Genomic DNA, 27949 nt, shown 5'->3' with positions numbered 1-27949 from the left:
CTGATGAATTCACTATCACTTTCTGCTGACGAGGAAGAAGTGAGTTTGTGCCATCAATCTAAAGAGAAAGAAAAAACTGCATGTTTTGCTAGAGCATAGTATAAAACCTCTGTTAGTTCTGCAGTTTCATCTGCTTTGTCTTTGTCCTCCTCAACACATAATGATGCAGTTTCCCTTATCCGCCTACTTCAGTTTCTTGTCACTCCTTTCTTTTTAAGGCTATCATAGAGAGATCCAGTAAATGCCCCAATGCATTATTTTTTTCTTCTGCCATTTAGCTGGTGAAATTACATCGGGAAGACATGAAAGGAAGAAGACAATGTCAGGAAGCCATTTTAAACTAGAAAAAAAAAATCAGCATCAGCGGCAAGGAGCTGAATGTGTGGCTGTCTATTACAATGCTCTGTGAGAACCTGATGAATCCCAGCAGGATCCAAGTCAGCCTGCAAATCACTCTCCCTCAAAATAGTCATAATAAGCTCTGAAAGCAAATCATTGATAATGACTTCACAGTGAATTGCAGCCATAAAGCTTCCCCTCTGACACCACAACACAATTCACAGTGATATGCAACATAAAACAGATTTTAAAACCCAATACTGTTGTAAACAAAGGATATAAATGGATTTACCGATGTTCCCTTCAGCTTTGTTAGGAATTTTTATATACTTTGGCCTCAGAATAACAATGCAGAAAATTAGTGTAAAATAATACTCACACCAGACAGTTCATTAGGTATACCTGTTCAAGTGCTTGTTAACACAACTAATCAGCTGATCACATGTCAGCAAATCCGTGTATGACATTCAGACAATTAGCTGAAGTTCAAACTGAGCACGAGAATGCGGAAGAAAGGTGATTTAAGCAATTTTAAATGTGGCATTGTTATTAGTCTCTCACAAACCACAACCAACCCTAGGGTTTACAGAGAATGGTCCAATGTGTGGCAGCCCTCTGGGCTACAATGCCTTGTTGATGCTAGAGCAAAATGACCAGTCTGTTTTGAGCTCATAAGAAGCAAACAGTAATTGAAATAACCATTTGTTTGAAACCAAGGTACGCAAAAGAGCATCTCTGATTGTACCACAAAAAGTTCCACTCCTGTCAGCTAAGGACAGGAAACTGATGCTGTAATTCGTACAGGCTCAAACAAATTCAACTACAGAAAACTGGGAAAATGTTGTCTTGTTAGTTTCTGCTGCAACATGCGGGTGGTAGTGTCAGAATTTGGCTAAACAACATAAAAACATGACCCCATCCTGCCTAGTATCAACAATCCAGGCTGCTATTGGTGGTATAACCTTAGAAGGGATATTTTGCTCTTTAGTGCCCATTGAGCATCATATACAGTAAATGCCACAACCTACTTGGTGTTGCTGATCATGTCCATCCTTTTATAACCACAATGTATTCATCTTTTGATGGGTGACTCCGACAGGATAATATGCTATATCACAAATCTTAGGTCACAACTTTGGTCATGTTTCTAATATTTAGATAATCAATAATGATACAAACAGGATGGATAATGTATTACAAACACCTCTCAGCAGCAAATGAATCAATTCAGCATTATTGAAAACTGTAGCCTTTGACTAGTTACTTCTCATTTACGTTACATAGCTTTGATGTTTTATTTATTGGTTGTTCAAGTATTGTTCATATACACATTTAAATTATGTTTTTATTTATACATTATCCCAGTAATTAGTTGTATTTTCAGTTTTAGAACGACACTGGTGGAATAGCCACTATTAATGCATATTGAATAGATTGAAATAGATACTGTGAAACAGTGGTTATTGGGTTCGCAACAAATTTACACCAAACCATCCCACCTGCCACTCTATATGCTTTGCAAAGTAAGTAGAAAAACTTGGTATGCCAGACTGAATTTTATCCAAGTGTAAACCCTATGGTTTTATGGTGTGCATATAAAATGTGCAAGAGCAACTCTTTTGTAACATCTCATTTATATTGAATTTTCATGCATTGTCTAGCCTGTTTCTCCTACTCTTTGTTCTGGCTCATTTATACTTAAAACAGTTCTAAATCCAGTTACAACTGCTGAGGTAAAATTGTAATGATTTAAAATGTTTGACTTTTGCATTTCCGCAAATTATTTTTATGTAACTTGAGACTATGTAATAGATGCGAACATATATTTTGACGTATAGCACAGATGTTAAAGAAGTCCCCTGATCTCTGTAGCATACACATGGCCCATTCCATATGTGACTATAAAAGTTATTAATCTTCTTGGCTATTTTCTAAGAAATGTAAATCAAAAATACAACATTAAAACCTAAAAACGCCAACAACGAAGCGCTCTGTGAAATGGAAACGGAGGACCTAGAAAACAATCATGTGATCTGTACTGCTGCTCTTTGCCTCGTTCAGCTGATTGCAGTGGAAATCTGAGTAAATAACTAGTGTGAAGAAGCATTTCTCTTGAAACTCTACCACAAAGTGCATTCAAAAGTCTCAAACTCTTATTCAAGTCCTACATTTGGCAAAGCTTTTTGCCAGCTCTTTGGTTGGAGAAGATTGGTGTGTACAATGTATGCAGATAGTAATGCGATATAGCAGTAGTCCTGGGATTAAAATGCGTAAAACCTTTAAATTACACATAAGCTGCAATGATCGTGACCAGCATTTGTTAAGTCATGGTTCTTTGTCTGTGTGCTTTTATTGTACTCCCAAATCAAGATGTTGTTTAAGAGCAAAAGCATTTCTAATTGTTCATTACAAAGTCAAATCATGGCCGTCTTTATGGGTCATTTACCAAGTTAAACTGATCTGCTGACACGTGGAAGCTCTTGCTGTGAAAATCACTTGATTGATTATAGAAGTGCTTCTAAATTTACCTCTGATTACCCCCAAGAGAGTTAAGGAGGCTAAAAAAGTAGCATTTAACAGTAGCCCAAGGCAGCATTATTTTTATACCTTACTATAATGACTGTACCATACTGACAATTCAGGAGGGTTGAAATGTGCTGAATGACCCAGTCACACTTGTTTCTGCACATCAGTGGGCTGGACAGAGATTGTGTTAAGGTCGCAGTGGCAGACTAGTACAGTCTGAAGTGCTTCCCTCATTAGCCACAAAAAGGGAAAAAGTGCACATCTGTCTTTGACTCACTCATCTTCCACTCATAAAAATCTAAAAACTCCCAAACAATAGAGTTTTTTAATGTAATAATTTCTCTAACGATAATAATAAGAATAATCACCACTGTGAACGTCTAAATGTCCTGCATGTGTGTGTACTACAGTACACTATTGCAATATACAGTACATCCGGAAAGTATTCATGGCATGTCGCTTGTTCCATATTTTGCCATGTGATGTTTTTCCAAAACGGATTAAATGTATTTCCCACCACAAAATTCCAAAGACAATAGCCTGTAAAAAACACCTTGACAAAAAAACAAAATTGTAACAGTATTATACCTATAAGTGAATAACTAAGTATTCACAGCCTTTGCTCAGTACTTTCTTGAAGCTCTTTTGGCAGCCATTACAGTCCATGTTTTTTTGAGTTTGGTGCACCAATTTTTGGGCAGTTTCTCCCATTCTTCTTTGTTGAACTTCTCATGCGCCATTTTCAGATTTCTCCACAGATGTTCAGTCAGTTTCAAGTGTGGGCTCTGGCAGAGACGTATGAAAATAAAGCCACTCAGTTGTTATCTTGACTGTGTGCTTAGGGTCGTCCTGTTGAAAGATGAACCTTCCTGCATGTATCTTTCCCTTGACCCTGACTATAGTCCCAGTTCCTGCTGCCAAAAAACATACACAGAGCATGATCCTGCCACCACTGTGATTTCGCCTTTCCAAATCATGTCCAGTCAACTGAATTTACCACAGGTGGACTCCAATCAAGTTGTGGAAACATCAGACAGATGATCATTGAAAACAGGATGCAACCGAGCTCAGTTTTGAGTGTCATGGCAAAGACTGTGAATACATGTAATAGTTTTGTTTTTTATGCTTAATACATTTGCAAAATTTCAAGCAAACTATTTTCTCTTTGTCATTATGGGGTGTTGTGTAGAATTTTGAGGTGACTAATGAATTGAATACATTTTGTAATAAGGCTGCAGCATGACAAAATGTAGAGCAAGTGAAGGCCAGTGAATACTGTACTTTCCTGTTTAATAGATAAAAAGCATGTATTTATATTTTTTATAGTATTTAAAATTGAAAAGTGGTAAAATGGTATGCTACAATAACATCTGAGCCAAAAGTATTCATTTCAATTTTCTGCTACCTCAGATGTTCAATTGCAATAATTAATAAGATTATGTTTGAAATAGTTAATACCTAAACTGTGCTTTCTACTATTAACCAAAGAATTTCTGCATTGTTATGCAAGGACTATTATCTTTGTGCCAGAACTGCAGTATTAAACAGCCTGAGATAAAATCACAGAACAACGACGTTTCTCAGTGTTCCTTTTTTTCTAAATGTACTCAGTAGGTGGTAAAGTTAATTTTACAAAGAATAATGGTGCATCAGAGCATCCAGGTACATTTACTCCAGTATAGATCTGTGGAACTGGTAAAATTAGATATTAGGTCGCTTGTGAATTCACGTGATAAGAACAACAGCGACCTTGGGAAAAAAAGAAAAGAAAAAAAAAAACATTGCTCCATGATGTTAGAGGTCAAAAATTCCACAGAGAACAATTAAAGGCAATCGGTACAGGTTTACACACAATTTAAGATCAACCTCTACTATCTCTATAAAATTGCAGACTGTGAAGACGCAGCAATTTTAGTACCAGTAGGGAGGTCAAGGGCAAGATAACTTGAAAGGTTCTTCTTAAAACAGATTGATCTCAGTAAACTGATATCATTATGTGACTGTTTGATTCTTCATTTGAAGCACTTGATCATGTTACTGAAGCAAAGCTCAGTAAAAATGGTCTCAAATTAATTTGAACATCTGGCAAAAATCACTTTCCTCAGTGCAATAGTGAGCAATATGGTGGTATAATTTCCAGTATGTCTTCATCATTTCCCATGATCCTATGATGTATTTAAATAGCTTTCTTGCCGTTCAAAAGCACTTCATGGCTTTGTGATCATAGGCAGCAAACTAAGAGTTGCCTATGTAATCTGTCCAACTATTAAAAGAAACTCTTATTTGCTCCAAAACATATTTTTTCATACACATATGCTCATGTTTAGTAGTTTATTAGCCAATGTATTATTATTATTAGTAGTAGTAGTAGTATAAACTAGTATAAACTATAGTAAGTAAAAATTACTTGATGAGTAAATCATCCCCATAGCCGATTCTTTCTAATTTGCATTTGAAAATATTGCAGTCAAATCTGCAATATAAGAGAATTCAAAATCCATACAAAATTGGTATAATATCCCATTGTCACAACTCACACAGAAACAAATTTATTTTATTATTTTTTTCGGTGATTACTCAGTTAATGACTGTGCTCTATAGCTATAAAACACAGTAAAATCAGTTAAGTGGATGGTAGGATCCAATTTCATTTCATTTGTCACAGCAAAGTCTACAGATGTTTCATTTTTCTTTCATGTCACATTGCTGATAAATAAAAAACAAAATATTAGAACTGTCTAGGGGTCTAAACACCCCTAAAGGCAGCTTTTACTGATGTTGCCATGTTGTTCTGATTTTTTCTATTGGAATATATTATTTGATTGTTTTTTTATTCATATAGAAAACAAACCAAATTGCAGATATCATAGAGTCATATATTTTCAGTAAGGCTAGAATGGTATTTGCAAGCTGAACCTTTTTTTAAGCTGTCTAAGGCATCAGCAGTAAGTAAGTGTTAGATGTTGTGTCAGAGCCTCAGAATCAAAGAGAAAGAACTTCTTTTTAGATGCACTACTTTGCACAGATGTTGAACAACCCTGCAGAGAGAAATCCATCACAGAAGTTGCAGAGGAAGAGAGCCCAGATTCTCAACCAGTGGAAGCCATGGCAATCATGATTGCAAACATGATCAAAAACATTTATTTTATAAAACTGTATTTCAAAGTACTCGTTGAAATGAAAATGTTTACCCCAGTGCCAGTGTTTGTCCACCTTTGACTGAGACAAACATGCTTTCCTCTGAGTCCCTGGGGATAATCTAATGGCTTTTGGCAAACACAGATAATCAAGAAAATTAATCAAACAAGGACAGAAAGGTGGAATCTTGATCATTTAATTAGAAAACACTCAAGTTACCTACAGATGTGTAAGAAAATAAAGGACAATCTTAATTGCGCACCCCTGAGGTGAGTCACTGTGGGGGAAAATTTGCTGGGATGATCTAATTTTCCCTCCAATAGAGAACTATTATATTGTTATGAGTGACCATAGTTATCCAGGGTAAGTATTTATATCTTGAGAGTTGTCTACAAGGGTTACTGAATGGTTTGGTAAGGAAGAAAATTCAGTAAAACAATAATGTAATTATGTAAACCATGGTCAAAGCAATCACAGGCTCTTAACAGGAGATTTTTAATTCGACATTGTGAACGATAGCACTGTCAAGCTTCACTAATTTGAGATTTAAAATGGAAAAATAATATACACCAACGATGATATCATTATATTTGTTTAAATGCTACATTTTATAGCATTTTTATAGATAACTGTGTAGAGACAATGCAATTTTTCCCTTATATTTTTTTCTGTCTGTATATACCTTATGAATGAATATTTTGATGACTCACCTCTTGCTGTAAATCCTTGATGATTTTGGTTTTTTTCTCCATCTCCACTTTAAGAAATTTAATCTGAAGACAGGGAAGACAAAAAAAAGATAAAAAGATGATCACATAGAAAGTCCAGCTGTATGCATGTGTGCTTTTTTTCCATCAGTGAACATATTTAATGACCGTTATGGATGATGAGTTTGCCTAGTGTATGTGTAATTAATTTCATTCAACGGATGCAATTCTGTATGTGAATAAAAGCCAAAGCCTATTTGTTCCTACTTACAACATCCTATAAATCTTGAAAAATAGGTCTCATATGCTTCATTTCGAATGAAATATAAAAAAAATAAATGTATTTTCTATATTTTTTTAAATCAAATAAATGCAAGTCAACGTTTTTTTCCACTTTCTACCAAGACATCCTGGGGAACTGTAAACTAGACCACAGCAGGTGACTCACATCTCCAACCTAACCATGATAACATCAATATTCAATCATTGTCACTGTCCCTGAGAAGACTTAGAAAAAAGACATACAAACATACAGAACAGAGAAGGAAAGAACATTCTGGTTACTAATTATGCCACTGAATAAAATTATTTTTCACACATCATCCATGCTTCTATGCAACAGCACACTGACTGTTTCTGAATATTCCAGTGCCAGCATTAAAAAATTGACTTAGCCTCCAGTTAAACCTATATGAAAAGGCTCATATCAGGCAACATAAACACTGTACCTTACCATAAACTTTTTCTTTTAGCTTTTTAGTCAACCACAATGGCCTAAAGACCTTTAAACTTTGACAAAACCCCATATTACATTTTTCTTGTGCCTTGCAGAATTAGTTAGAATTAGGCATAACAAGTGTCCCGGAAGACTCTTTGATTGCACCATAGTGTGGCTGTATATTTTCCACATGACAAGCCCACATGTTTATCATCTCACTAAAATATCTTTGTTGATCAACATCCTTTCATCAAGAGCTTGGTATGTCTTTCATTTTTCAGTTAAAATTAGAGTGTGCCTGTGGCATGTGTGTTTGTGTGTGTGGTTGTATGGACTTGTAGCCATACAGAGGTTGAAAAACCAACCAGCAAACTGCTGCCATGGGCTACTATATATCTAAGCGAATGAATTCAGTGTGTAAGACAGATAGGTTACGGTTTTGTCTCTGAGTTTTCAATTCTAAAAAAAAAGGTTTTAGCAAGGTGCGTCCTTGAAAGAGGTCATCAACATAGTCCTGAGGACAAAGACGAAAAGATTCATGGGTCTGGTGCCCTCATGTCAGGTACATACCCCGGGGAACAGTAAAATAAGCCTCACCAGTTGACTCACATCCCCTAACAGGGCATGATAACATCAAGGTTCATGTCTGAGGCTTGCAGTCACCACCAATGCCCCCAGGAATGGTTAAAAAAAAGAAGAAAAAAAGAAAAGAAAAACAACTTTTACAGTGCTTAGGTATTAGGATAAGGGAGTACGAGTCGGTTATAGTTCTATCTATCTATCTATCTATCTATCTATCTATCTACATATGAAATAGTATTTCAAATGTACTCAAATATTAACAACAATAATAACAATTGATAATAATTAGTCATTGTAATATTTGTAGCTAAAATATTTCATAAGATACATCTGATATATCTCTGCTCATGGCAATAAACTGTCTGATGTTGAGATTGGCTTGAATGTAATTACCCATATCTGTCAACAAATATTTAGCAACTTTGTAATGTGTGTTTTTCTGTGATTTTGCAAGGTATATGCTTCTCCTTATGTTTTTATTTTTCACTAGGAACTTTTAGAAGCCATGTTTTCTACTAGATAGATTATTTCATTGTTTTGTTGAACATGTGTAGCTTTTACATCCTGCTGAGGTGCTATTTTGAATCTTAAATCTTAGAAAGTGGGATAAATATAATTTTTCAGAATGTAAATGTCAAACCACAAAAACCAGAAATTGGGATTTGTCACCAGGCAAAGGAAAATGGCACACACGTCATTGGAAATGTTACTGTACTTTGTTTATCTCGCTGAGAGTCCATGATTTGATTGTCGATTGTAATGTCACGGTGCCCATTAAACGCTGTGACTGTGCATAAGAAGCCTGCACTGTTACAGGCCAGATTTTCATTAGCATATATTGAAAATCCTAGAAGCATTCCAGTACTGTAGCTGTCAGTGCAGCTAGACAGGATTTATGCTGATTTGTTGATAAGGAGTAAGTGGAGGAACAAGAGAGGATTTCTCAGAACAGTATGAGAGTAGAAATGTGGGCCAATACAGTAAGGCACAGCACATACAGTGTATTAATGCAGCATCACCGCCGATGCCAAAATACATTTTTTAATCTGAATTCTACAAAAAAGACTCTCAGAGCAAGTACATTAAAATGAGTACTTGTACTAATCATGATGAAGAAATTAAAGTTTGTCTTAAATTAAGGCTGCTTTTAACCTTACCTGATACCAAATGCAGTAAAGCTGCTGAAACTAAATATAGAATTATTCACTGTGTAATAATTTAAAGGTGTAAATACTCATTGCTTCTCATATTGTTTGGTAGCAAAGAAACATTATTTGAACTCCTTAGAGGTGCATTTCTTTTAATTGGTTCAGTAATTAAAATATTGTGTGTTTATTAAAACTGGAGTTAACAGAAATGATGTTTTCCACTGACACCAAAAACCTCTTTATTTTATCATTAAATTAATTTTCACGTATCTTGTAACACATGTTGCATGCTTCCATGGTTTGCATATATATTTGAAATAATCACAAAATTAAACATGCGTTTGTTGTGTTTTGAACTAAAATAGGCATATTTTGCATCTTCTGTAACATTGGCAATTAAAGCAGAGTATCATGTGCATATGTTGTTATCTAACATGATGCTGAAAATGATTTGTTTATTTAGTAATTAACAGAAAACTAATCACTTCCAATTTAGATAATCAGCTGACTATAATAATTTTAGACCTTTGCTTACTGATTTTTTTTAAATGATAAAATAGTAAACTTGCCATCTTTGAACTCTGGACTTCTGTTCAAACAAAATAATAGCTGACACAAAGCTTTTGTTCTCTCTGAAAGTTTCAATTATATGGTGAAGGATAGAGGCGGGAGCTTGCTGCTGGGTAATGAGTGTGGATCAGTGAAGGCCCCATGTGACAGGTGACAATGCTGGTTAGACAAGACCGGATGTTGATGGTCAGGTAAGCTCTGTCTTACCGTGGCCTGCTGCTTCTCCGCTTTCTCATTTGCCTCATCCAGCTGCTTCTGCAAGGCTGCCTGGAGGGACTTCATCTCCTCTCTGTCAAGTGAAAGGGAAGTGAGAAACACTCTGTTAGCACTTCCTCCTCACATTTTCAGAGGCCTTGACTGCTCTACCACAGAATGGCCTTCTTAGATATATCACTCTTAAAAGCAATTTTTTTGGACAGAAGTAAATTTTACTAATGTCTTTGTCACCAGCTTACATCTGCTGTCATCTGTGATCAGTTGGATGATTTTTATTATGAATCTATGAGCAGGATATTAACAAATTCATTAATTTGAATCAAAAGGAAATATTTTGTTTACAAACACATTTTTTAAGATAAAAACATAATTAGCTTAATTTGTGAATGGATGATGCAACAATGTGCCATGTAACTGCGATTAGGGTGGAAACGATGTTGGCATTTGTTAACTGGTTCACACTTTGGTTCATAGCAGCCACACATCTTTCTTCGATCCTAAACAATTTCACATGTATTATCATTTAATGATTTTGTTTGAATTTAAAAGGCCTGACTAGAGTCAATTTAATTTTCTATGTATATGATCTATAAATGTAGAGTTTAGCAAACACTCCCATGAAGCCAACAGCAAGAGATGGCTGTTAGGTTCAAGGAGAAAGACAAGATACAAGAAGACCAAGTTTGCTGCAATGCACTGCACTGCTATATTGCTTCTTGCAGTGTATTAAAATTCCCTGAATTTTGATATGATTCATGTGGTGTGATGACTAACGCAGAATGAATTATGTGTTTAACATAAAATTAAATTTTTATGCATTCGACTGTAATTTGTAATTCAATATAGTTTGGTGCTCCTGAGCACAGATAACAGGGAATTATAAATCAAGGAGGCAGGGGATGTGGGTCAGTGGTATCAAAAACGCTTGTAGAAATCACATCACAAGGTAGCCCAGTTAAAATTATAAGTAACAGCCTATTTACTGTTTCCAAGCATGGCTGAAGTATATGACGTATGTCACAGTCACCCAGTAGTGTAGTTAGGGGACATTATCTTTCAAGGCAGTACAGCAACACTCAGAGTGGAAAGGATGTCACTGCTCAGCAGTCATATACTGTTGTACTTTATATGCCAGTGGTCTTGTCTCTTGGCACAAGTTCAACCTAAAAAACATTTTTCTTCACAGTGACCAACCAACCACCCCTGCTTTGGTTTTCCATTTATATTCACATCTCCTGCATCCAATACTTGGAAGAGTTTGTACATAATATATCAAAACTGTCTAAACTGCCAAAAGAGAGACAGTAAATGTGACACTGACATACCTTGAAGAGCCTGTGATAAGTAAATACAAAAAGGGATGAAAGTAAGTTAAGCTATTTTAATTGCTATTTAAAAACTGTTACATTTTTACCAATAACCTTTTTTTTTGCATTGCTCTTTGGATCAAAATTATTTTCAGGAGCCAATCAAATTTCTGTTAAGACTTGACAAAAATAAATGACCTGCAATGAATCACCTGTCTGCACTCACCATAATGGAGCCAGCTGGTAATCACACTTGGCAGACACTGGAACTCTAAAGGTGGATTAATAACACATTGAAAAAGTTGTGGCTCACAAATGCTAGGTAGGCAACATTGAGCCAAGCTACTGCTTTATAGTTTTTTTAGCTTGATGACATGTGAGAGCTGCCATGGACTGCTGATAGGCTATTGATTGGCTATCCAGATACTACACACACACACAGCTGGACTTCAATCAGGCTGACATTTCAGGGAGGATGAAGGCCATGAATGACTCCAAATCATTAGCAGTCTCATTACACACAACATTAATCAGACAGTCCTAACTGGTAAAGCACTTAAGCTAAACACTTTTTCAGCTCACTAAAAAAAAAAAAAAGCTCTAAATCACAGATGCTTGCTTTTTCGCAAAATGAAAACAGGCATATCAATTTTAAATACACAAGACAGGTTTGTGATTGAATTATGAATTATCTACCTGCTCCTGTGTGTACTGGAGACACACTGGCCAACACCTGAAAAGTACCATCCTCAATAACAATGAGCAAGTCATTACTTGTCATTATTTATATCCATTAGATACCTGATGGACATGATGTGATTATGCAGACACTATTTTTTAAATCTTCATATGACAATACAAACAGTGTTTTGTTCACATGAGAGAATTCTGTTTTTCTTATCAATTATATTCACCAGTAAATATTATGCAGTGTGTAAAGACACTGCAAAACTTAACAGGAAAGAATCGCATCACCAAAAGACTCTACAGGTTTATGCAACAACCACCAGTTTGCATTCCTCTCGCCCCTTGGACCACTGTGTGATTGAAGTTTTTTGTGATTTCAGACAGTTCGGTGGACTGAATATTGTACAACTAGCTGTTGGAATGCATTTGAATTTCGAGGGCTTATCATCATTGCTGCTGTTGCTGTTGGTTTCTATCATCAGCTTACGTAGAAGTCATCCAAATAACTGGGTGTGAATTAATGGTTCTATACCATCCACTGCGCCACAAACTGGACACACCTGAGCTCAGAAGCCACAAGGACAGATACAGAAACTCTTTACCAATTAATACCAGATATTCGTATATATTCATTTTAGATTTAAGACCCTGACTGTATGATATTTAGATTTAAATTTTTTCTTTTTTACCCTGGTGTGTTTTCTATTTAATCGAGCTCCTTGTCTAATATATATTTTTTTCTTTTCCAAGCTATTTTGTTCTGTGGTATTGAGCTATGTTGTTCTTCATGTGCTGGCAGCTGAAACACAGCAATTTCACAAGCTTTGGGATAAATAAAGTATTTCTTATTCTTATTGTTATTACTCTTATTTCAGCAGAGAAAATGTGCTGGCATGTCATGTTGGCATGGCGGGTGGCTCAGATGATTACTATACTCATAAGCTTTTGTGGGTGCTGTTGCTAAGGAAGAGCAACTAGTCACACAAACAAATCCAAATGAAAGCTATTTAAACTCTTTGTGGTTGAAATTCATGAACAAAACAAATCTCAGTTGTTGAAGTTCACTCTGAGTCCAGGATCGAAACACAAATTGGTTGTCAGTTTTCTCAGAACTGTAAAGTTTGGTTTGCACAACTACATGTAACAGAATCTGAGGATGTCACTAGATGATTGAGACTGAAACGTGGTGTAATCTTGCATAAGCTTTTGCAGCTTGAACATTAGGAATGTATCTGTGGGCTATGAATAACCAATGGATCCTTACCACCCTTTTTATCTTATATCTTCATCAAAAGCTTCTCCTATATTTTCAAATACACTTGAAAACAAATAAAAATAAATAATAAAAAAGAACCTGTTATTATCTTGTTAATCTGAATACCAGCCTAATACAAGACATTCACGAGAGGTTCGCAACCACAGCATAACAGGAGACAGCGCATGATTTTATTTATCATTATGCATTTTTTACGGATGGTTATTAATTTCTAACCTAATTTTTGATGGCAGTTTAGTGAACTGCACAGCACTGTTGGTAGCTCATGTCTAAGTCATGCATGATGCCCCACTTTACCTCTGTTTGTGGCTCAGCTCCAAAATCCTCTGCACATCTTTCTTGGCTACTGTGTCATCATTTTTCAGTGACTGAAAGAGAACAGAGACACTGTGTTTTTCCAGGAATGGCACAATTTGTTTTTGTACATGAAAAACTTCTGAAGGAAAATTACTTCATATCACCATCAACAGAAAATGGAAACAAATATACAGTATAAAAAAGCATGTGTAGTCATTTACTGTATGCGTTTACTGTTTGCTGTGACATTTATTCTACGGTACACATTACAGAATCTTGCCAGGTTTTCTGAGGTGTCTGTTAGAAAACGATGCAGCAGATGTAAAATGTTGAGACACCCCTATCCCTCCTCCCAAATTATATGGCTTTTAACAATCTGCTGATGAATGTCCTAATGAGGGTACATGCAGAAGCACAGATTGGGTTCTACTGGTGCCTCAGCACCTGCCTGATGGGTAATTATGAATTAGTCAGGTCTCTGATTGCCCTACAAGCCCTCCAAGATATTTTTATTTGTTATGAACAGAACAGAAATTTACAGACTTGTAAGAAAATGTGGACTCCAAGGGAGAGATAGTTTATCTTTACTTGTGCTTGAAGGTGATATCTATGGCAATTAACGCCACATTTCCATAATGCCTGAAACAAGCTCCTCCCCAGCGCCTGACTCCCATTTCATGTTAATCTATGAAGAGAAATAAAGAAAAAAAAGCGCGAACAGCATCTGCTTACAAGAGAGAATGTATTTGCACTCAAGTAAATAAACTAATGGTGTAATAGAGCTGCACATTTAGTATATCTGAGTGGCATTTCAGTGATTTGTATGATTTGTCAAAGAGTCACGAGCTGAATGGACAGATTTAAATTCTTCAAATTTGGTTTGTTTTCTATTTATTTTGACTTCATGTTTTGTTGTATTCAAAATCAAATGGCAACATGTTCGTGTTTTGCTTTATTGTAATTATATAATAACAAACACTCATCAGCCACTTAAGCTACTTAGATACACCTGATGAACTGCTTGTTAAAGGTACTTTAAAGGCATGCAGACATGTTCAGGATGACCTGCTTAAATTCAAACTGAGTGTCAGTGAATGTGGCATTGCTATTAAATCCACATGGGTTGGTCTGAGTATCCAAAACTGCTGATCTACTGGAATTTTCCACAGAACCAACTCTAGGGTTTACAGCAAATCGTCCAAAAAAGAGCAAATATCCAGTTAGCAGCAGTTATCTGGATGAAAATGTTTTGTTGATGCCAGAAGTCAGAGGAGAATGGCCACTTCTTTAAGCTGATAGTTTGATAGATAAATGAAATAACCTTATTATAGGCAATGTATGCAGAAGCGATCTCTCACAACAACTGAAAACATCATAAAAAAATATTACAAAGCTGTATGGACCTGTCATGGAAGTCATGTATTTACAGTATGGTTTCACAGGTATGTGCCAATATTTAATAAAAGATACAGCATAGTAACACTGTTTTTAATTGTTTGAATTCTATGTCTAATACCGATCTCTCTCGGGTGGATTGCTTTAAAGCAAATGGGCTACAGCAGACACCACATAGGGTACCACTCCTGCCAGCTACGAACAGGGACCCAAAACTGAGCAATAGAAGAAAAATGGAAAAATGTTGCTTTTTCTGAGAAATCTTGATTTCTGCTGCAACATTCCACCATGAAAACATGGCTCCATCCAACCACCCATGCCGCTGCTAGTGGTTTAATGGGGTTTCTTTGCACACTTTGGGCGTTTGAGCATCGTTTCACACTACAACCCACATGAGCATTGTTGTTGACCATGTCCATCCCTTATTGACTACAGTGTTCCCATTTTCTGATGGCTGCTTCTAGCAGATTAACACAGCATGTCACAAAGCTCAAATCATCTCAAACTGGCTTCTTTCACATGATCAGTTTACTGTACTGACATGGGCTCCAGAGGCACCAGATCTCAGTCCAGTAGAGGACACTTTGAACAGGAAATTTGCATCATGGACGAGGAATGTTTCCAGCACCTTGTTGAATCGATGCCACAGAGAATTAAGACAGTTCTGAAGGCAAAAGACAGACTGGCCCGCTACTAACAAGCCGTAACACATGAAGTGGCTGGTGAGTATATGCAGTGCCTTTCTAATTTCTTAGTTTTCTGTGTTTATTTTTTACAGTTTTGTCACACTTGGAGTTTCAGGTCACTAAAATGATTTTAATATTAGACAGCAATAGCCCATGTAGTCACAAAATGCTGTTTTTTAAATGATAAATGGTCAGTCGACCAAAATTACTCCAAAAGCACATTGATGACTCAGGTCCCATAAGAACCACCATTCTACAAATGTTTTTATTTGTGGAGAAAAAGAATAGTTAGTATTCAGTAATCGACTCTATAACACAAACAACAATAAAAATCACTGAAAGTCTTTTAGTGTGGCAGCTACAAAATGGGCTTACATTGCGTTAAATGTGGTCACGACATTAAGTTTAAACAACAAAGCAGCTACTTAAAGCCCACAGTTAACTGCTTCTTAACATCCCTGGAGCTGCAGCAAAGACTAAAGTCCCAGTCACAATAGGTTTAATTATTAGGGTTACCGAAATGCACCTAGAGGGCAGCTCATTATGTTTCAAAACACTTCACATGGGCCATCATTTCTTTCCAGAAACATTAAATGATTTATCTTGGTGACTTGATTCTCTTTTAAATGTTGATGACGTTTTCCCCCTTGAAGAATAGATTTTTTCCACTACACAGAAATTCGAATCCAACACAACCTCTGCCCTGCCCAGCACGCTGGCACAGGGCCCACGGTGAAGATTGATGCCAAACTAGCTAGCCTGGAGTGAGTAGACATCAAAGCCTGCCCCAGGGAATAGTGGTAGACAGACTACATGAGCTTTTTCCAGACACATGGGACATCTCTTGCAAACACACACCACTGATGGAAAACTGGCCATATAATTCGTTTGATTATTGATTTTCTGACTATTCCAGTAGACAACAAATTGGCCTAAAGCGGCAAAACGCTGCTGCACAGAGGAAGTATCACTCAGACAGCAACTTTATAAGTGCTGGATAGAAAAAGAAGGGCATCTGGCTCCCAAGACCTAACCATCCAAGTGGGAGGCATGTTTTGTTGGACTGCATATCCTGATGCGACTGAAAAATATCAAGTGATTAAAATATCTGAATTTATAACTGACTTTTTTCTTGTTACTGCCAGAAGCCATAATGAAGTTGACCTAAACTGACTGGTAAGAAGTGTTTTGCAGTATCCAGCACTGTGGTAATTGTGTTCTCACAGCATTATAACATCTACTGTCCAGGATAATAAGGTACGTGAAATGTTCAAGACTGTTATTTGGCAGAACCAACTGATACCCGTCTTTGCGACAAACCAAATAATCCTCATAATCACTCAAAGTTGTCTTATGAGCTAATTTTTAAAAAAGAAACTTTCTTACTTCATGCAAACCACCCTCACTGCAGGAGGTGTGATATATATTTCCCAACCTTGTTTTCAAGCCAAAATTTAATTAGGGCAAGCATCCTCTAAACTTTACACACACACACACACACACACACACACACACACACACACACACACACACACACACACACATCTCTATCTATCTATAGATAGATAGATAGATAGATAGATAGATTTTAATTAATTGTCAGACCAATTTATTGCCTGTAAATGAGTGAGCAGTTTTACCATATTGTGTAGCTTTTAGTCTTTACTGGATAGGTAGAAGTGAGTTCTCACAACTACAAAGCATAGGTCAAAATTTCATATTTAAGTTGTGACAACATGTAAGAAATTTGAATCCTTTTGTTCTTTGCTACTATAAATTGAAGTAGCCTGTGGATTTTTTTCTGTATGAACATCTGATTGAACATTTAACCTACACAGTGTCACTGCAGTGATACCAACGCTAATAAAAAAATTACTGTACTTAAAGTTTTAGTAAATGTAATTTCAGAAGATTATCAGTGACAGCTAAAGGTCCTGAGAAGAGAATGGGACCATGCTGAATCCATCCTTATGTTGAAATTTCCCGGTAATGTTGGATTTCTGGTCGTCTACTTCTAAGCCCTGGATTTTTATTCATGCAAAAAACTGACTTACCCAGTCTGCGCTCTACATTTATTGTTCAGCAGCTGTAGAAACACTAACAAATCACGTATGTAACAATGGGTGGGCTTGTTGAGCTTAAAAACATTTTTACCTTAATATTTAAGAACAGGTTTACTGCAAATTCACTAAAAATGTGTGCAAGGACTCATGAATCCAGCCTTCAAATGGCTGAAAACAGGGATTAGAAAATGACTGTACCCGCGGCCCAAAATTCACAGCCAAATAAATTTTCAAACATTGCAAAGAAAAAAAGAGAAACAGTAAAAGTTCAACCTGAAGGTTGCCTTTTATGCTGTCCAGTTCCTTTGAAGTCTTGGAGAGCTGGTGCAGAATGCTGCTTCGTTCAGTGAAGACTTCCTTTAGCTTCTTTTCCAGCCCATCGTAACTTTGTCTGTTGAGAGAATGAAGGAATGAAATTTCACTATTAAGTGTCTGCCACTAGCTAAAAAAATCCACTCTTTATTGGCACCCTTAGGAGAACGAGGTGTTTCAACCAGATTAAGAGCACCATCGTTAAAGCCAAAGGGTAGAGCAAAAAGAGAGAAACCTAATATCTACTCGGCACAGTCTACGACAGAAAGATGGGGGAATAAAATCTTCTATTCCTTTCAATCAACCAATTTAGTGAAGGCTCGTTTTACAGAGATAGGTCTTTTGACCAGAGGTATAACCCTGCATTTCCATTTAAATATTCATGTAGTCCAACCAATTATTAAGGAAAAAATTCTGCAGGGCACATTTGTCAAATCCTGTGTTTCCCTTTTCCAAACTCTATTGAATGGCAGTGCAGAGGCGTTCTTGTCATTTATTACTGAGCTTCCAGAGAGGCAAATAATATTTCACAGCATGTTTGCATGAACTATAGCCCTAATAAAGATATTATTTTTCATTCTTAATGACACACTATAATCCCCACTGAGAGATCTACTAAAGATCAGGGCACAAAAAAGTGATTAAGGGGCCATGGTGAGCAGATAGAAAATCAGCAATAGCCCAGGACTTGACTAAAATATGATGTGTTATATTTGGCTTTTGGCAGCTAAAGATAACAACTTAATTTCCATCTTGCTCCCTTAATTGAGTTAAAAGACTTCCAGTTTACTACACGTTCACTTTCACTGTTGGAAAACAATCTAATAACGGAAAATCAATTTTTCATTTAATCTAACATCCTTGTTTACTGACTCAAGGACAGAGACAACTCTTCTGGGAGGTGTTTGAAATTAAGCATATCTGAATGTAGTTACCCTGCAAATAAAATAGCCCAGAGGTTCTAAATTCCCCCTAAAGCCTGCAAATTTGATTACTGTGATGACCTCTTGAATTTAATTGGGATGGTTTAAAATAGCAGTCACAAAATAGCCCATCCGCCGTACCTCTGGACTTTGGATAGGTGCTGGGAAAAAAATACACACACGCGGACACATTAGTACATATACTTTTAACATATATTTTCTACTTTTGTGGAGCAAAATCTCCCAGGGACTCCCTCATAACCCTAACATCTATTTCTCTGGGCTTAGCATTTCTACAGCGTGGGCTGTCTCAAATACTTCTCCATGCGTACCAGTTAGATAAGTCAAGTTATGCAGCAGTAGCAGCAGTAATGGTTCCTTGGACCCTGAGAGAAATGAGTGATTTGTAATCATATTGACATAATGTGCCACCATAATATTAGAGCTGAGGCTCAAAGATAATGTATGAGGCAGTAATGTGCACAGCATGCTTGATTTATTGGTATTAATGATTCCAAACTGTATATGTGCATTGTTTTTCTGATACAGTATAATTTAAGAATTTCTGACAAATAATTTTTTGGGGACCCAAAGTCTGTGGGTCACAGATCAACTTTATTCCAACAACATGAAAAAAATGAAAAAGGAAGAGAAATGGAAAAAAGTTTGGATGGCATTTTTTTTTCTTGATGCATTTCATGAGATAGGGTTACTTAAGAAATAAAACCAAGTTAAATATCTGAACCTTCAAACTGAAAAGACCAAAAGAATTTTCTCTGCTCACTTCCTTACATTATCAGAAATGCTGAAGGACAGACAAGCATATGCACTTAACATAGATGTTTAACTTAACATAGATATTTGTTGCTAAATACTTGCTGGGTAGCCACAAATCTTCTCACTTGCCCTTCTGTCTTTACATGAATCACTACGACAAAATGTTGCTGACCATCCCCTATTCCTGACCGTCCTAGCATCACTCGACTGCTACAATATTCTGTACCCATGGCTGTGTTTCAACTCGGGCCGTCTTCCAAAAAACCCTCCACAACCCATGTCATAGATCCCAGACGGAGATCACACACAATAACACATAAATCACTAACAGAAAAGCAACACCTGGGAAATAAATAAATAACATGGCATATTGAATCCCACACATGACTTGGTACCATATGGCAATGGCAGGAAATTTATTACAGGTTCAAGCAACAGGGGGAAGATGGGGTGAGCGAGCCCTCCCTGTCTGCCATAATATTCATTACCCAATGGAATAGACCCTTGGGTAGCTGTGAAATGAATAAGACCCATAATTTGAGGCCCATTGACGCAGAAACATGTATATTACAAGCTTCTGAGATGAAGTCTGATTCTTTTTCTTCCCAATCTACTATAAACTGCTCATTAGAGAAAACAAATGGTAACAGCTGCATGATTGTACCATGACCTCCCAAGAGTTCAGTGTTCTAGCTGGGTTCTGTGAAACAAAGATCGCCCTTTTTTGCAATTCAGTGACGTTAATGACGATAATGACAACCAGAATGCCTGACAAATGCTTGACAAAAAAAGGCTTATGGTCAGAAATGGCACCACCAAGCACGTGGTCATAAAGCCATGGTGTTTGAGATAATGAAATCTTTCTTTCCAGGCATCTGCAGATTGAAATCAGTATTTGGCTGCCTTTATGATACTCATCAAACTCCTGAGATTGCATGGGAGGCATCTCTTATAGGATCTGATTATTGAGGACAAATATTTCTTTGCCCTTGGAGTCACAGCAGAGTTATATGAGGCAGAGCCTGCAGTATGACATGGAACTGCAGAGGCTAAGGGAGACAACACTGAACATTAGAGTCAACATTCAAGCAATGGCTCAATAAAGGTATCCAAGGTTGTGTTGTGCTCTCATAGAGAGCTATAGTACAGGAGCTCATGGTCCACTGTTAATAGGAGATGGACTATGAATATTTTTCATTTTTCAAGTGCCTCAAGTCACGCTTTATAATTGGTTTTCTACTAAGTTGTCTGTTGTGTATGGAAACAAAACTGTTTCATCCCTTGAGTTAGGTGCCTTTATATGCTTAAATGATTTACAGAAACATTCCTCTGGATATAAAAAAAATTCAAAGGCTAAACTGAAAAAGTTAGTGAAAAAGAAGCCAATGTCTAAGGAAAAACTTTGAAAGCCTGAAGCCCAAGAATACTTAAAAACACAGAAATTGTAAAGAAATTTAGTCCTTGTAAGCAAAATACAAATAAATAAAGAATGGCTCAAATCTGTACTGTATATAATTAATGAGTAATCTATATCAAGTATTCATAGTGCTAAGATTTGAATGTAATACTGGACAGTATTGCCTGCTATACTATGTTGTGTGACAAGCATCTGTCCATTGTCATTACCTTATCTGAGCTTTGTTTTAATATTGTGTATTGTTCAGAAGTGGACTGTGGAATTATAAACAGCTTAAAACCTACTTTTAAAGAATTTTTTTTATGTAAAAAAAAAATTGAGATCAGTAAAACGCAATACAATGACGTAGAGGATATTTTCTACCACTGTCTGGTTAGAGATTAGCAGCATTCATGGAAGATATATGAATAAATACACAAAATATGATACATAAATAAATTAAAACCTCTGTGTGTAAGCAGGTCTCTCCCTCCCCAACAGGAATTCAGTTATTTATGGAAAATCTGTAGGAGGGAGTCACTGGTTCAGACAAGGACAAATTAAAGGATCCCTCTGGGCTTAGTGTCTTTGGATGTTTCTTTACTACCAGATGTTTCAACACCCACTCACAGCTGAATTGGGTCTCTGTCAGTCTTTCAGTTCACCTGTCAACTATGCAGATAATTCGATGATCAAAATAAACACCTAGCCAAAAGGTTTCTTAAACTCTGTTTTGCCTTGAAGTTTACTCCCAAAGTGCTGCTGGGAAGCCTTATGGTGTATTTCTCCCCAGGTATTATTTAGTGTCCCCTGCAACCTGGCGTGTCAATTGATGTGTCAGAGGGATGTGATATAGCACCCAGACAGAAAACATAATTACCCATCAGTTGTGACAGCAATCTTGATATGATAAGTTGGCTTATTTGCAAAGGCCTCATTTGTCAGCAAGCCTTCATAATTACTGAATGTGCATGAGTACACCGCAAAAAAAATGTTCAATACTTGATTCATTTCTGTGCGGATGAATTAAAAGCACTTTGGAGAAAGACCCAAGTTGCCATGTTTTTCTTTTTCAGTATAGAAAACTAAGATTAGCTAACAGCACTTAGAGGGCTAAATTTGAACAGTATGATATCATAAAAACATAAGGATGTATAAAAACTGTCAGTTTTTATGCATACACGTCAATGTCTTTACGATACATAACTATCTGATTAATATGTATATAAAAAAAATAAAGTCCATATTCATCCTTGACCATTTCTTCCAGTTCTTGGACTAGAAAATAAAACTACACACCAAAAGCAGACAGGCGTGCCTACATGCTAAAACACCATGCTATGTCTCTGACTGCAGGACCAAACTTAAACATTTAATATTTTACAAGGAAGCCACCACAGAAGCCAATAGCTAGCATAAAAGGAGTTCATTTGCCGTCATGCAGATTATGGGCAGACAGCGGTTTATGTGGTACTACCAATTTCAGGCTGGATTAATTATGCCATTAGAAGGGGGTAAATAAATAGTTTTAATAGCAGGGAGAGCCCAGGGCCTGTCAGCGAATTAATATATTCCTCTAGCAGAGCATGACCACCATCCAACATCTGCAACAAAAGTCAGTCATGTTTACCAGCTGTTGTATAAACAATGCAGACAGCAGGGAATATTAATTGCATGCATGTCAGGGATGCCTGACACTACCATCTTCGTTAACTGTTTAGTTGGGGGATATAGTGAAACAATTTGTGATGAGGAAGTCAATTTTTGCTTTGTCAGGAAAGGTCAAAGCAATTCAGAGACCTCAATCATCTCAACATTTCAGGACATGAAGATTCTATATGCATTTGACATTTCACTAAACGCAACACAAAAATCATAAAGGAACATGTAAATTGAATTAGTACTTAGAGGATTTTACAAAACAGATGAACTGAAATATTTAGGTGTGGGTATAGACCTTTTTAAGAGTTCTCTACAGTTTATTATTATTTACCTGGTATGCAATTCAATGCCGGCCTAGAATTATTTATGTTATCAGGATATCAGTGGTATATAGCTATTACTTAACAATTCCCACTAATATTTGATCATAAACAGCAATAGATGCCTGGATGAACGAATGGTAAGATGATGGATGGCTTTATTAGGATATAATATTTAATGCACAATTCATTTTTTTGACAATCTAAATAATGTTCATCCCTTTTTACAATACCACAAGCATGCATTGTTTATGAGTTTTTAAGATGAAATTCAGACATCATGTTTAGTTTAAAGTTTAAAAGGTGATGACTCTAAATAGTTTGGGACAATGGTGCAGTGCTTGATAAAAAGCAGAGTAGTAAGCCAATAGTGATCTGAATTTAAAAAAAAAAGAGTCAATCAAATCACATAACTCAAAATAATCACTTTTAAACAATGATTTTCAAAGCAAGTACCACTGAATAATAAAGCGTGGATTAATCTGTTACAAAACAATTAAGTAAAGAGCAATTTGCATGTAAGTATTATATCATTTCGACAGATGAAATTAAAATAGTGTAAACCAATTTTACACATGAGTAATAAATGCAGATATTCTCACTCTCTCTTTCTTGTACTTTACATCATCTAAACATTTGAAAAAATTACATAATTGTGCAGCTTTCTGCTCTGTGTGGCCATTAAGATGAAGAACTTGATAACACTCTAAGAACTGTTGTTCATAATTCACAATCACATATTAGTTAATAGATACTTTACAAGATGACTACAGTTAATAATGCTAGTAACTGGTTACTAGTATTATTAATACCACAAATAAACATCACTCATCTAGAAGATTCCTGTCATATTGCAGGTGATGTTTATAAAATTTTATTGATGGATGATAATCTTGCAGTGCATCTATAAACATCATTATATTTTTTCTTATTTATTTATTTTTAGCTATGATACCATAAAAATAAACACACATATTTCAACTGCCAACCTCTGGTCAATCATGTAAACTATATATATATATATATATTATATATATATATATATATATATATATATATATATATATATATATATATATATATATATATATCCAAAATCTTATCCTTGAAAGGTGATTTCTTCTAATTTGCTCATTACGTAAGTTATGCAATTTCTCACCGGTGGGAAGCTTTAAGGCATTGAAATAGAAATATTTAGCATATTAGATGAATAATTCAATGATTACTGGCAGGCATTTTCATGCATAAGTAGATGCCAGTTACTTTCCCTCGACATGTCTACATGCACTTAGAAACAATACTGTTTCTAGATATGTAGAAGTTTTTTTGTTTGTTTTGCACAGTGTATAATGTTCATTTTTCAAATTAGTAGGATATACCTTCAGTGAAATGCAAAGGAGAACTAAATCCTGTAAATCCTCAGTGTATTTCTCTATTTTCTGCTTAGGCTGAGCTCATCAGACAATCCACTGTGCTCTTTCCATTGTCACATACAATCCAAATCATTTTCACAGTGACATGATATCCTCTCAATCAGACCAGCTCCATGCCTGGTAAAGCTGCATTTGCTTCCAAATTAACCAAGTCAAAGTCAAGCTCATTTTCTGACTAACTGCATATCGACACCCCTGTTTGTTTTGTGAACATTCCTCTTGTGTTTTACACAATGTGTATCTGCCAAAGTTCCATTACTGTGTGTTTCTTCAGCTTACTATATGATCTTGATGTGACACATTTTGTCTTCCTATAGCACAACCTCTAATCTACAGAATTCTATCACGCAAATCATTGCTTTTAAAGCATCCCAGGAACCTCTTATGGTTGCCAGATACAATTAAATCTCGAATTTGAGTGTATCTAATGCAATTCCACCCATTCTTGTTTTTCAAAGCTCTACAACACTGTGATTCCAGCCTCACTAATTGTTGTGTTATAATCAAGCTGGATTGAGCTTGGACTTTTTTGTTTACTTTAAAGCCATACGCTGCCAGACATCAGTGCCTACTGCTCTTGCTTATGATAAAGCAATTTCATACATGTGGGAGAGCCTCACCTTTTCCCTCAGAGACGTTATATGACAATGTCTAATCCAGCTTTGTTTCCAGCCTTGTCAGAGAGTGGTACAAGGAACATGTTGTTTATGCACCAGAGGCAACAACCTCAGGATATTAACACTACCACTATAATCCTGAATTGATCTGACAACTGAAACACTCAGTCTTTCAGTAGAATATTGTTAGAGGCCAAAAAAATAGTAAAAAAAACCCCCAAGATTTTGAAACAACCTGTTCACCAAGAATTTGATCAGCATATATTTTAAATGATTAGTGTAAAGGTTCAGCCATAGGAGGAGGAGATAAAATCTTATTTGTTGGTTAACAGAACACCTCTATGTGTTCTTGAAGCACAACTAAAAAACAAAAATAAATGATTAATATTAACAATGGTATTTATTTACATATAAATAGCACATAGCCTTAATAATTTGTAAGATCTTATCTTATGATACATGCATAAATCCAGTTTTTTTGAAATGCAATCACCACACTAGTGAAAAACAGCACTTATCTGAAAGATAGGCCTCTCTCTATTAGTATTGCTCTGTGTCTTGTTTCCTCTCATCTGACCGATAGCTAAGAAGTTGAGAACTGGCAACAAGCAGACAGATGCATCTGATTCACATCAAGGGCAATCAGTGAAGCCTCTTCCCAACTTCCAAGTGTCACTCAGGGAAAACACAAGAGGACGAGTTAAGCCAGCCAGCAGGGAGGGAGGAAGGGGGGGCGTGTGAGGTGGAGAATTTGGAATTGGATGACGGATGTGACTTGATTACTGGTTAACTACCCTGCTGGTGCACCACTCTGATCTGGACGAGAAACCCGCTGGCGGATGGATTCTCAATTTGGACAATAGGCGAGACTCTATTTGAATCTATTGTTTGACTGCAGGCAGATTGACAGTGACAGAGGCCTCATCTTTGACTCAACTTACAGAAGCTTGCTCTTTGGGTACATCAAAAGTATTAGTGTTCTGTTGTTGTGGTGAAAAACCTGCACCGTGTTATAATTTACAAGCAAACCTATTGGCCAAACTTAGGACTAACATTATGAAATACAAAGCAAATTTACATGTGCAGAGAGAAGTTAGTCAGGGAAGTAAGTTGACTGCGACATAGTGGCGCTGCGGTTAGCATCGTTGCCTCAAAGCAAGAAGGTCCAGTGTTTGACTCCACCATCTGGCTTGGGCCTTTCTGTGTGGACTCCCCTTCACCCCTTGTTTCTTGAGTTCTTTCCGAGTACTCTTGATTTCTCCCACAGTCCAAACACATGCAATTAGTGAGGTTACATTAATTAGTCATACGAAATTGCCCATAGGTGTGAATGCTTGTCTCTATCCCTGTGTTATCCCTACAGCAGACTGTCCATTGTGTACCCTATGGTAGATGGGATAGGATCCTGCAACCCTGATAAGGATAAGCAGAAAAGAATGGATGGATGGAGTGAAGTAAGTCTTGTCTCACAACTTAAGAGCAGAGAGTCAAAAACAAGCGAGATGACTCACTAGACGAGCTTGTTGATCTTCACTGAATCACACAATAAAACTGAATGGCAATGAGTTTGTTTTGCTTTGATTTATTCTATGATCCATGACCTGCAACCTAACACTAAGCACAATCATAGAAAACTAGAGCACATAACATGGCAATACGTTTAGAAGAAAAAAAGATAACTACCCATATGCAAAGTACTGTGATTATTGTTTATTAATTTCATTTTATCATTTCATTAAAAAGATATCCTTTATAAAAACTTTTGCACAAACAGAATTTGATGTAATGCACTGCACTACAAAAAACAGCAGTGTATTTGTTTTTTTAATTTATGGAGTTTTTGAGGGCACAATGTATAAATATCTAACAATCACATAAGTAATGTAGTAAATGTGGCAAATTCCATATAAAATTGAGAAATCTGTAGGTCTGTAAACAAAAGACAACATTCAGAGTGCAGAAGGTTAAAAAGTGGGAAACAAAACAAGCATTTTCAGCTCCAATTATTAAAGTGTGGGGATCCTATGTTGTTGTTTTTTAAAATTTTAACCTTTACATCTGCTGCCTTCAAATGTGATCACCTGGTGTTATAGAAAAAAAATGCATACTGGCCTATTTACAGCTATCCACTCACTTTCAAAAGAAAATATTCTGCTGCACATATTTTGCTTTACTGTTTTAGAATTGAGCCATTATCTGAAACTCCCACATCCACGCCACCCTGGAAAACGTCGCCCCTGCGATGTCATAACCTCCTGCCTTTCCTAAAAACCTAACTACCACTGTGAGTTGTGCATTTTCATTCCTCCTCTGTCTTACAAATCATATTAAATGCACAGTTTATGAGCTCAGGAATGCACCACTGTCTCTGGTGGATATTTGTTTGGGTATGTTGTTTCTGATGTTGTTGCTAGTTTTGCACAGATCATCCTGAGGCAAAGAACCACCCACTCTCAAGTTGCAGGACTGTGATTTTTCTACACAGCTACAAGCTGTGTTTTTTTTTTTTTTGAATGACCTCAGCAAATAATTTGACATAGAATTCTCAATTACCTGTTCAGCCTAAGTTTACATTTAGTGATTTCTTATAAACCGTCTTAGGAAATCATTCACTGGTTTTTCATATTTAGCCATAGTATAAGACACTGACACATTTAGATATCACTTTACTATTCAACTAAAATCAGTGCTAAGCAGCATAAGATACTAATATGCCAGATAGTGAGTGATTAGGCAGTTGGAGGTACAAACTGCATTGTAGTGCTTTACTTATATTATTGCTTCAGTCCCCGAAGAATGGGAAGTGTAATGAAGGAATTACGAAATATACAAAAGCAAGAAAAAAGTGCAGCCA

The 27949-nt window shown here is 36.3% G+C and overlaps 1 protein-coding gene across 2 annotated transcripts in view; it reads right to left on the bottom strand.

Annotated features, from left to right (window-relative positions):
* Positions 1-27949, bottom strand: part of luzp2 (leucine zipper protein 2) — a 139550-nt gene that overhangs the window by 52588 nt on the left and 59013 nt on the right. For both annotated transcript variants that reach the window (XM_063471533.1, XM_063471524.1), the window contains exons 2-5: positions 17929-18046; positions 13512-13582; positions 9936-10017; positions 6714-6776 (exon numbers count right to left, since the gene is read on the bottom strand). In XM_063471533.1, coding sequence (XP_063327603.1) covers positions 6714-6776; positions 9936-10017; positions 13512-13582; positions 17929-18046 — 334 coding nt within the window. The remainder of the gene's footprint in view (positions 1-6713; positions 6777-9935; positions 10018-13511; positions 13583-17928; positions 18047-27949) is intronic.

This window comes from Pelmatolapia mariae, linkage group LG1 (genome assembly GCF_036321145.2).
Source record: "Pelmatolapia mariae isolate MD_Pm_ZW linkage group LG1, Pm_UMD_F_2, whole genome shotgun sequence".
Classification (NCBI taxonomy): Eukaryota; Metazoa; Chordata; class Actinopteri; order Cichliformes; family Cichlidae; genus Pelmatolapia; species Pelmatolapia mariae.
This window is presented reverse-complemented; position numbering and strand designations above follow the sequence as displayed.